Here is a 12,697-nt window from a genome sequence, read left to right as displayed (position 1 = left end):
GGTCAAAAAAATAAATTTAAAAAAAAAAATGAATAAATTGGGATTTTTTTTAAGAAATGGCCTTACTTAATTAAAGTTATCTTAAATTGTAAAGTTATTTATAGTTATTCACTCAGAGTCTGGATCAGCACCTTTCACGATAAAGCATTCATCGCACAACATATTTATATGTGACAAGCAAAGAGGTGTCTTGCATTTCTTTCATTCATGATTTCTTAGCCTTCTCAATCCAATTGCACTTGTATATGTTGAGCATCGCCGTCTTTAGGGGCAATTGTGGGAGTTTGTTCTTCTTTCTGGGAAGAAGGACGAAATCTGTTCGATCTCTTTTAAAGATCTGCAGGAATACCACTTGTTTTCATGCTTCTTCGACTTAGTTCTCCAATTGTCAATTCAATGTGGGCCAAACGTTTTAGAAATAGTCTGCGATGCATTGGTTCCAAATTGTTACCAAGGTAAATCACATCATAGGTGGTGCCACTCACATTCAATATAGTTAAAAATATAACCATTGGCCAACGCTTGATGTCAACGCCTTCTTGCGTTGAATTATAAAACATTATAATATCGGGTTTCCTTTGTTCTCCATAATCAGGATCGATTGAATTGTCACTGTAAAGCGTTGACACGAGAATCAGATTTTTGTTTTTTGCTGGTATGTACGAAACTAAAGTATTTCCTTCACTAAATCTAAATAAGCTGCTGAATTGCTCTTTTGTTTTAGTGGCAACAAATTGTGGTGGTAACTGCCTTTAATTTTTGTGGACCGTCCCAACATAAGACAGTCCAGTAAGATGTCCAAAAATCTTGTTTGAGAAAAACTGAAAAAACTGTTTCAGTTAAAAACAACAAACTTAAAGATCTAAAATAGCAAGTGTCCCAAAATAAAGTATGGGTACTTGCTGTAAAGTTTTTAGCAAAAATGAAAACTAAAATCTTCTGGTTTTGTGAGAAAAAAATTATAATAGCCGTGGACATGTGGGGTTTCTAGAATAAACATACAACTTTTTTTGAAAACGAGTTTATAAGTCAAAATAATATCAAATACAATACAAAATACAAAAACCTTGTCAACCTTCATTAACATCGTCATCGTCACCACCAACAGTTGGTCATTCAAATATTTGCCGATAAAAGTTTTCAATTTCTTCGCCTTTCCTACTATAAACCTCTGAAACTTTTTGATATTCAACGTGCAAGAAAAGTGATAAAGTGCATAAAATTAGAAATCAGAAAACAATCTTCTTTTTTAAGACCCCTTTCATAAGATGCCGTAGACAAAGAATTTTTTTGTAGTAAACGGGCCACCAACTTTTATAGTTTTTGACCAATGTATTCTCCTCGTCCATGAGGTGCACCAAAAAAATTTGTTTAGTGCTTGAACCGACAATCAATGAAACATAATCATTTAGTAGAAAAACCCTATCATTTTTATTAATTTTCTTCTTCACCATGGCAAAATCCCTGTCACATGGCATGTAGGAATGTCCTCTTATGGGAAAATACTGGTTCACACAGACCTACTAACTTATACAACCACTAAACCTAAACACTTAAAATGCTTAATGCTACCTAAACTTTTGGTAAACACATCTGCGGGTATATTGTCTGTATACAAGTACTTCAGTTCTATTACACCCTTATAAAATGATGTTGCATATCTATATGCTTGGACCTCTTGTGAAAAACTGGATTACTAGCAAGTTTTTGTGCCTTTTGATTATTAAGATAGTTACACAGTCGAACTTAGTCCCTATCAATTCACCTAATAAGTTTTGGAAATAAACAGCCTCTTTGGCTTCTAAGAGGCCCATGTACTTTGTCTCTGTGCTGGATAAAGCCACTGTTTTTTGCTTCAAACTCGCCCAAGATATAACTGCCCCTGACAGTTTAAAGCAGTACCTTCATCATCATCTACGCACTGGCTATTCCGGGCTAGCAACAATGGCTATTTATGAGGTCTGGGTGTGATGTTATTGGACGCGAGCCTGTGAAGCAGACCACGCCCCCTCAGATTGCGGAACTTTGGTTAGCAAAAGAAGGTCGGACGGAGGTGTGAACGTAACCGGTCCTTTACGGTACTTTTTGGTGTGGTTTTAGGATTTTGAGGGTTGGATTGGGTTTTAAATGCGGTTTGTTTTTAAGTGATTACTAAGGATAGGAATAGGATTTGAGCACGTTGGGAAGGAAGCGAACGTACACCGCGAGAGACTAGACCTCGACTCCCAGCAGTAGCTTGATAGCCGGGTTTGAGTTTAATTTTTCTAATTTTGCCATTAGGTTGTCTATTTTCTTTTCTAAGATCCCGTCTGGCAAACTTAGAAGGTTCAGGAGATTCGTGTTTTGGATCGAGAGCTCGGGACGTTTCATGTGCGATGAAGAGTTGCCCTCCTTTGGCTCCGCCCTCCTGTTTTCAGAGTCCGCGTCGGTCTTCCTCAAGGTCTCAGCAAAGCTTTTTTTTTTTTTTTGGTTGTTTTTAATGTTTGGGTTTTTTGGGCAGCGCCAATAGCTCGCCGGGAGGTCACCGCCACAATTGCAACACTCAGCCGGTGTTGCTCTGTTTTTAACACATTCTGAGTAGAAGTGTTCTCCCTTACATTTGTGGCAACGCGGCTTCGCGTTGCAATTGCTTAGGACATGACCATATTCCTGGCAGCGATGACACTGCCCAATTTGCTTCCTATTTTCTATTGTCTGAGTCTTTAAGCGCTCGACGCGGACCCTAATGTTTAGAATGCTATCAATCTGATACACACTCTCCTGTTCCTTCGGGACGAGGAATCTGATGAGGTCCGTGGGTCTCCTTCGGCCGGTTTTAAACCAACCCAGTTCCTCCGGGTCGAATCCCATTGCCCTCAACTCTTCCTCGACCTCTTCTAACTTGAAGTTTTGGTCAGTATCACGTTCAGCTTCCTGTCCTCCTCAAGGAAGAAGGAATGGAATTCCATTCCCTTAGTAGTCCCGTTAGTGCACGGTGGTCGTTTGTGGTTTTGGGGAAGAGCGCTAATCCCAGTCTATCTTTTTGGACTTTTACTATGTTTATTTTTTTTTCGCAGAATAGTTTATATTTTGCGGCCCAGTTCTTTGTGTCCCTTATGACCACTTTTGGGATTTTGTTAATATTTTTGACGGGATCAGTGCTCCTCCCCTTCCCCGCTAAGGAGAGGTTAGCGGGGCAGCAGTACCTTGTACGGGAAAGCAGTACCTTGTATATGATTTTCTATCACAATTGTTGTTCGCCCAATTAACTCTAAATTATCTTTCTTAACGGTAACTTCTTGGTACCCTTGAGATATCGCAAAACATGCTTTGCAGCTTTCCAGTACTATATTGTTAAATTGAGAAAGATACTTAACCGCATATGAAATATCGGGTCTATTCATAACTGCTAGGTATATTAAACTGCCGAGCAACTTTTGATAGGGCACGCGAAGAGCTACAAATTTGGCTGTTTTCAAGATTTAAGCCATTTTCCATTGGCGTACTTACAGCATTACAATCATGCATATTAAATCTTTTTAATAAGCTATCTACATATTGTTCCTAATCCAAAGTGATACTTCCTTCATCTGTTGAAATTTTTATCCCCAAGCACTGTCTGGCTTTACCCAAATCTTTGATTTTAAACTTTGAACCCAATTTGTATTTAAGGCTTTCTGTCTGTTCGGAATTACTGGAAAAAATAAAAACTCCAATAATCATCCACATATAGTGCGATGATTGTCAGCCCTTTATTATTTTTCTTTCTAAAAACATATGTTTCAAATTTAGATTTTTCATAGCCCAATCCAGATAAAGAAGACTGTTTTAACCCATAAATGACTTTATTGAATTTTAAAACTTTACTTTCTTCACCAGGGATAATAAAACTTGGCTTCAGGTTGGTACATTAAAACAAGTTCTTTCAACTTACCATTTAAAAAAGCTGTGGTTACATCCAGCGTGCTTGATTCTTAACTCTAGTATTACAGATAACGCAATCAGCATACGTAAAATAGAATGTCTTACAACTGGACTAAAAGTCTCATCAAAGTCTATACCGAACTTCTGAGTAACCTTTTTTCCGAATCTACTTTCTTTCGAAAAACCCACTTGCTTTGCACAATTGATACTTTTTGGCCTCTTAGAATGTCCACTACATCCCATGTACTGTTTTCATAAAAAAATTTCCTCCTCCATTGCTTGATGCCACTGGATGGAGTCTGGTCTGGACATTGCTTTAGCTACATCTTGGGGATCATCGTCTAAGCTGGAACTGCTCGAGCACGTATAGGTCACAATGTTATCGAACCTTTTTGGTTTAAGTGTCCTTTATGATTTTCTGATGGTTGGAACAACATCTGGTTGGGCCTCTGTCTCTCATAATTCGCGTCGTCTACCTCAAAATTACGATCAGTGTCTTCTCGAAAGTTCTCATAACTACTTCTCTCAGTCGAGATCTCTCTGTCTGGATTTTCTGTCACTTCTGAGATTAATTCAGGCTGAATTTGAGAAACTTCCTCCTCTGGAACTAGTACCTCGTCTGTACTTTCCTTGCTACTGGATCATAGACTCTGTATCCCTTGACATGTCACTATAACCAAGCAATAAATTTTTATGATCTTAATTTATAACACTGTGTTTACTTTTAATGTCCAATATGGCTTGTTTTAGTTCTATCAAGTCTGTGGGAATGAAGAAAAATTAATTTTTAACTTTTATAAAATTCGATAGAAGGCCAAGAGAATCAGAAGGTTGAGTTATACTTTTAGTCAGATTTTCAGCTATAGAACAATAGAATTCATTTAATAAGTTCATTCGGACATCATTCACTTTCATTAATATTTGAGGAAAATTGTTTTGTTGTTACGAATATCGTTTATTATTGACCGACTCTTTTTTACCTTGTTAGATACATTTACTAGACGGTTTCTATAATAGAAATCCTTTGGAAGTTTTATGAGTCTTCTATAGATAGAACCATAATTATTAAATTAAATATAGTTTTAACGATAGTCTTAGCAAGCACTGCGGAAGATCCGAAAATAATCTCGGCTGTAATTGCCGATTTATCGACGAACCGAAAAATTCAACTTTCGACTTATTGAGTTTTTGGTAAATCCTACCGACTGCGCCAATTAAAAATCGGTTTCCCGAATTATAGCCTTAAAAAAATCAAGCTCTACCTGCCCGCTAAAGACATAAACAAAAGCTATAATATAACATAAATTCTAACCTAAGCTAAAGGTTCCAATATGCCTAGATAATAATATTATCTATAAGAAAGAAGAAAGAAAGAAAATGTGCTATATTACGTAAGACAACAAAATCTTGTGTACAAGAATCCTAAAAACTAAAAAAATCCAAATTTACTTTAAATTTCAAATTTCAAACAAACATAACATCTAAAACACTTTACCATAACATTTACACACATTACCAAAATTAATGATAACAAAACAGATTGAGAAAAAAAAGCATCTTTTTGATAAATTTCATTAAAAAATAAGTAAAGCTGTCAATAAAACAGAATTTAGAAGAAGTAAATTAAATTATTTAACAGGAAACAAAACTAAAACACTAAAATGATGTCAGAGCACAGGTTAAAAGGTATCATTGAAAAAATCGTCAAGGCTATAATATGCCCTGGATAATAAAAGTGATTTTAATTCCTTTTTGAATCTCTTAACTTCTAAAATTTGTCTGATACATAGAGGAACATGGTTGTAAATTTTTTTGCTAAGGTATATAAGTGAGTTCTTGGTGAGGGAGGATGTAGGGATTGGTAAGGGAAAATCGTTAACCTGGCGAGTCATATGACCAGTGTTAGAGGGAGGTTTAGGACATTTATGAATAAGAGTAGCTGTTTCTAAGATAAAAAGAGAAAAAAGAGTTAGGATTTTTTGGGATATAAAGAGAGGTTTACAAGAATCTCTTAACCCAGCGGAACATAGGTATCTAACTGCCTTTTTTTGAATCACAAAAATTATGTTTAATAATCCCTTGTTGCTTAAACCCCAAAAAGGCAAGCCATAACGAAGGTGGGACTCAATAAGAGAAAAGTACACTGAACGTGCAACTACCCCTCCCAGCTCATGCCCCGCCATTCTTACTGCAAAGCATCCAGAGGATAATTTTGATGCAAGATTTAGGATATGATCTTCGAAGCGAAGGCGACCATCAATGGTAATACCAAGGAACTTACAGCTTTCTTTGTTTTGCAAGGGAGAGTTTTCACTAAACATAAGGCCCTGAACATCACACTTAAATCCCATAATAAAGGTTTTGCCCACATTAAATACAAGCCTGTTTGCAGCACACCACTCCGATAAAATCTTAAGATCCTTAAAAACCTGGGCTCTAACATTATCAGAATCTCTATGATTCCAAAAAATGGTGGTATCATCAGCGAACTGAAACACTTTGCCCTGCAGTTTTAATGAACCCAAATCATTTACATAGAGCAAAAATAATAGTGGTCCTAACACTGAACCCTGAGGTACTCCAGTTTTAAGGGATCTGGAATCGGATAAACATCCAGATACTGTAACTCTTTGGGTACGATTAGACAGATAGGATTCCAGCCATTGCAATGCCACACCTCTAAAGCCATAATTATTGAGCTTAGACAGCAGTATTCCATGATCTACACAATCAAATGCCTTGGATAAATCGCAAAACACTGCCGCCGCGGACTCTCCAGAATTTAAGGACACATAGACACTCTCCAAAAAGCCGAAAACAGCGTCATGAGTCCCTTTTCCCGTTTGAAATCCAAACTGATTTGCAGATAAAATGCAATTATGTTGCAAAAAAGATAAAATTCTGATTTTTGCAAGTTTTTCAACTATCTTGGAGAGGGTAGACAATATAGAAATTGGACGGAAATTACAAGGCTCACTCACATCTCCACCCTTATAAAGAGGGATAACCACTGCCTCCTTCAAACATGCTGGAAAGATGCCATTATGAAAGGAATTGTTTATGGCAGAAGCTAAGGCATTCAATGCTGAGTCAGGCAAAAGGAGTAGTAATTTTGATGATATTCCATCAGCTCCAGCTGATTTATGGTTTTTTAAGCTTTTAATTGCATCTCTAACATCAGTAAGGCTAACAGGATAAAAGAAAAAAGAATTTTGAACTGACACTTGTTGAATATAATGCAAAGGATCAATATTAGTATTCACATCCTTGAGCAATAAATGAGGAATATTACAGCAATAATCATTTAAACTATTTGGTCTTACTTCTGGTTCTGAAACTTTCTTGTTAGAATGCCTGAAGTCATTTATAATTGACCAACATTCTCTCTGCCTATTTGAGGACAAATTCAAGCGGTCACTATAATATTTAACCTTAGCTGCTTTTATCGTCTTTCTATATAGACTACGATATTTCTGATGATAAAGAATAATGTTTGCATTAGTTGTAAACTTGCACAGCTTAGCCAAAAAACGGAGGTTTTTAGCTGAAGTTCTGAGGCCTGCTGTGACCCATGGTTTCCTATTTTTCATTTTAAGCCTCTTTTTAGGAAAACACTGATTGATCTTGTCACGTAGCACATGAAATAACAAAGTAAACGAGTCAGGAGCCATTTCAACTGCATTCCAATTAACCAAAGCTGCAGTAGAAGAAAAAGCATTAAAATTTGCTCTGCTGAAAATTCTTCCTATATAATGAGATGAAGGAAATACAGTGTTGCATGGAATCCTAGCAAGAATGGCTTCATGGTCAGAAATACCAGATGAGAGTACTCTACATGACACATCATTTAAATTTGTACACAAATAATCAATAGTAGTTGCAGATGAGGATGTTATACGTGTGGGTGAAAGAACATGCATCTTCAAGTCATAAGATTCCAATATACTTAAAAGGGATGTATGATATGATGGCAAGCTTACATCAGTGAAGTTAATATTAAAGTCACCAGCCAATATAACTATGGAGTGTAGAGACAATTGGGATAATAGAGAATCAAGTTTGTCCAGGAACATACCAATATCTCCTGTGGGTGGTCTATAAACACAAAGAATATATAAATTAAATCGCTTACAAAAACAAAGGGAGAATTCAAAAACCTTCTCCAACAGAAAGCTATCATACTTATTAATTTTACAGAAAAAAGCTTCAATTGTTTGTTTAACTAAAATAGCTGTTCCTCCATGTATGGAGTGTTGCCGACAAAAAATTGATATAGGAATATAATCAGATATTAAGAAACATTCGTTAGGCTTTAACCAGTGCTCAGTTAGTAATACAATATCAGGAAAATCACATGAATCAAGTAGAAGATGAAGCTCATCCATTTTATTTCTTAGAGACTGTATATTTAAAATAAAACTACTGAAACTTTTCACATGCTTATTTTCAATGTTATTAATAGAATGTGAGTGAGCTTCATCTTCTGTGTATTTATCTATAAAAAAGAATCCCTATCACAGTCAGTATCTAGAAGTCCAGATTGATTACTTGGTTTTATTGTGGACACATTTTTTGATGAAATGCTACTTTTGAAATGTTTTAAAATATGGGTATACAGTAATAATGCCAAATCTGATCCAAAGTTGCTGGCACGATTAGACTCTAAAATTCTATTTAGATTAATATTATTGGCGTGAAATATTCTATAGAGAGCCTTATTGCTATTATAAATTACATTATGGTTTGGATACATGTAAGGGCTTGTCATCACTAAACTATTGCTGTGTAAATGTATAAATTTTTTTTTAAATATCGAATGATGAGCAAATACCATTTAACATTAAAATCAACATATCATTTTCTGTAAATTCCTTAACCATAGATGATGCAGTATAAATCAGTTCATTGTTTGTACTTCCTGGCTTCAGGAAACACTGGACTTTGTAGTTAGCTTCAAACTTCAGACGCAATTTCTTCAGGAACACTCTACTACAGTTTCCACCCACAAAAAGAAGCCTAGGTCGATTATCAACGGGTGAATTTGGCCTACATGGCAACTGTGTTGGATAATTTATATTAACGAATTTAGATATGTTTTGCTGTTTCTTTAATGCACAAATATCGGAATAGCAAGTATCTTTTTTAACTTCCAACACCTTTATCGACTGGATCATATTCTTATTCATCTTAGTTAAATCATTAACTTCCATTTGTAACATATTTATTTGCATCTTATAGGTTGCAGATTCATTTTCTAATGTTTTTATTGTTACAATTAAATTTTTATTTAAGGTATTTAACTCGTTGATTCCTATATTGAAATTTATTTTTTCCTCTTCACATACTTTTAATAGTGACAGTAACTCACATTCTTTAGTTTTTAAATTTGTTAATTCAAGTTCATCATTAAGTTTGTGTAGATTATCTAGGGAGGAAGAAAACTTCTTTTCGGCCTCTGACACTTCATCTTCAAACACCAAACTGTTTCTTCTCATTCTTTCTATATGCCTATCCTTTTCTTTTAGTTCAATCAATAATTCATGAATCCTCTGCTCGTAAGACTTCTTTTCATTCTCATTTTCATTAAAATTTATTTGACATTTTTCTGAGCATAAAATTTTGTAGCCTCCCATTTTTATGGCATCAGAATTTCTATCCAAACAACTTGGGTGGAATATAGACATACAAAAGATGCAGCAATAATTTGAAAACTCCTTTTTTTGATAGCATTTGAAATTACGATTCATTTTAATAAATTAATTAATATATAAATACGGTTAGACAGGAATTGCTAGCCAAACAGGAACTTGAGCCTGAGCGTCACCAGGAACACGCGTAAAACAAACACACTAGCACGTCCTAAGGTTGAAGTTCTATGGTTTCAAGTTAAGGTCAATGCCAGCAAAACAAGTCTAGTTAGTTAAAACAGGAAATATTTATCAAACAAAAAAAAAATATTGACCTGTTAATTAGGAACACTTGTACGGAAATATAGCACATCGATGTGGTTGTAAAAAAAAAATCAAAACAAATCGAATCAAAACAAAACAAACAAAAATGAGTACCGGCGTAGCCTCCTACGAACTTAAACACGACCGTCACGTATGACTGCTAAACTGATACTGAAATACTATACTGATACTGATATACTATATAAAGGGGTATTTAAATCACGTATGCATCACAGTGGCCACCTAAACAATAATGTTCACTATCGCCGCGAGATGCGTACGTGCTTCTTAGTTTAAAATGCAATTAAAAACATAAAACTGAACAAGACAAAACCGTTTGAGTTCATAAAATTTTTTTTTAACATGTCTTAAAAACTTGGCCTCAGGATTTACTTTTTTTGATATAACACTGAGGCAATTACCACTTTTATAGAGCTTAGATCAAATCCAATTTCTTCATAATTTTACTAGAAAGGAATTAATACTGTTTTGAACGTGTAAACTAGATAATCGGTGAATTGAATACCCTTCATAAAAATAAATAGATTAATATATATAGTATGGTTTTTATGTATATTTTTTCAACAGTCATATCTATGTTATGTGTGTTTGTTATTTCAGTAGTTGTTTTTCCGTTTGAATGATTCTTTTCTCTAATATATGTTGTATAAAATACAGTTAAATGTATCATTGAGAAAAATTACCTAATTTAAACGAATAAATAATGTTTTTTTCTACACGCAGCATTTTTAATCCAGGACCATTTTCAGCTCTCGCAAAATTGACGATTAACGAAAGCGAGGTTAGGGTCAGGGACACACCAGACACAATGTTTCCAACACTAAACACCCGCCACACAGCAAATACATACGTTTGGCCCCACAAAAAGACAAAGTTCGCGATTTGGCAACGATGGAAACTGCGCCGTGCCATTCATTAAAAGATTTGAATGGTTAGTTTCAATTAATTTAGATATCCTGTATTTTCTTGACAGTAAATATTTCAAATAAGGTAATTTTCATTTTGTCTGTGGAATTTAAAGTGGTGGGGTAAGGGACATTTGTGTACTAACAAAGAAAGATAACCCTAACCTTGTTTTCGCTTTTTGTAATAACGTTAACACAAATTTGATTATAGAATAGGTAAACGCATTGTTTGATGATTTACTGAAGTGAACCATTGGTGAAGTGAAGGAAAACCATTCTGGTAGGGTGAGATTTTATTGAAATGATTTCAATACAGTTTTTGATAATAAACATATACAATTTCAGAAGTGGGAAAAAACTACTCTAAAATATTACTGTTGAAACTGTTCATACTCTTTCATTCAAGCAAATTTCTACTGGCCATCCGTGCAACTGTAGACAGACCCATTTAAATGTCATCTATCACATGTGGTCTTGAACGTTAACTTATGCAGCGTTTTCCATTTGATGCACTGGTGCGCATTGATCCCAGTTTTCGTATTCCATTTATTTGCACCTTTCATGTTTTACATTCTATTTGAAAACCAGTGCACATAAAGTTTTACCGAGTGCATGTTTTCACGCACCTTCGCCGGGAGATCGTGTCGGTTCAGTGCATTTATCAAATACAAAATATGACGGAAAAAAAGAATAAAGATGTAGCTGCTGCTAGTTTATCCATATTAAGCAGTAGTGAATCAGACTCTGAAGATGAAACGGTAATGTTTAAACGCATCCCTCAACCGAAAATGAAAAATTTTGTAGATATGAATTCAATGATAAACAGGTATTTTCTCTTTTCTGTTACATACTTCTGTAATAAAATAAAGGAGAGAACAAAAATTTCATATTATAGGTAATGGTGTATATTCAATCAGACCATGGTTACTGACTCCATATAAAGACTATGGAAATCTGAGTCAACAACAGGAGTTGTATAATCAGAAATTCTCATCAACAAGTGTTCTAATTCTGTGGCAAGAAGTTACAAGGGCATAACACGACTTATGCCCTTTTAACTTACCGTGCGTTTTTGGATTCAGAAGGTTGCCTTTAACATACTGACAAAAGGTCCTAATTTAATTCCTATTAATAAGCGAGAAATTTTGTAGCAAAAGGGCATAATCCGTTTTTTTTTTGTTGCATAAAGTGTTAACATATAAATTTTTAAGTTAATTTGCCAAACCTTAAAAACGGCATAACTCGAAATATCGCAAAAACTATTTGTTTTTGCAGCTGACAAAAAGACTTAAGTTGATATAAACATATTTTTATTCATACTGCTACCCGACAAAAGGGCATAAGTTAAGGTAATTCCCTCTTTTCAGTTACATATTGCAGTGTTAAAGATATATTTAGCTCGAGATATGGTTTTTTGTCAGTGCGCCTCTGGGAAGTAATTCATTTTCGGGTGTTCTCGCGGCAGGCGATTTTGTTTATTATGTAATGTTTAGTCTTTAACTGAATCTGAACGAAGAAACACGTATAATTTTATCTGCAAAATGAGAAGAAGTCGAACTCAGCAGATGATTGATGCTTGCAAGACGACTAATATAGATGTTAGGAACGACGAATCTTAAAGATCGAAACCTCGTTTTTAGTATTTCATGAAGTTGTTAAAAATGAAACAGGCACCTCAAGATATATAAATAATTATGGAGATATATGAAAAACCGGTTTCCTATTTCCCAACAGATGACCCCAAAGTATATTGCCACTTGCAAAATGGTAAGGCTTTAAGCTGAAGTGGATTTAAATTGACAGTTAATTTTTACGTTTACTTTTAGTTCAATTGTCACCAGTTCAAACAAATAGCCAAGCTAACGAATGCCTTCAAAATAACCCGATCTATGAAATAGCCGGTAAGTATACAAGCTT

General features: G+C 34.9%; 1 protein-coding gene across 4 annotated transcripts in view; it reads left to right on the top strand.

The window, feature by feature from the left end:
* The window catches only part of LOC126736903 (lysM and putative peptidoglycan-binding domain-containing protein 2), a 103,403-nt gene extending 92,337 nt beyond the window's left edge, over positions 1-11,066 (top strand). For 2 of the 4 annotated variants that reach the window (XM_050441530.1, XM_050441529.1), the window contains exon 5: positions 10,625-11,065. In XM_050441530.1, the coding sequence (XP_050297487.1) occupies positions 10,625-10,794 (170 nt within the window). In that variant the 3' untranslated portion in view covers positions 10,795-11,065. Of the gene's footprint in view, positions 1-10,624 lie in introns of all 4 variants that reach the window. The other 2 variants (XM_050441527.1, XM_050441528.1) reach the window with 2 other exon arrangements.
* Positions 11,067-12,697: the final 1,631 nt, after the last annotated feature.

The sequence above is a fragment of the Anthonomus grandis genome, chromosome 5 (assembly GCF_022605725.1).
Source record: "Anthonomus grandis grandis chromosome 5, icAntGran1.3, whole genome shotgun sequence".
Classification (NCBI taxonomy): domain Eukaryota; kingdom Metazoa; phylum Arthropoda; class Insecta; order Coleoptera; family Curculionidae; genus Anthonomus; species Anthonomus grandis.
Note: the sequence above shows the minus strand (reverse complement) of the source record. Positions and strands in the feature narration are given on the sequence as shown.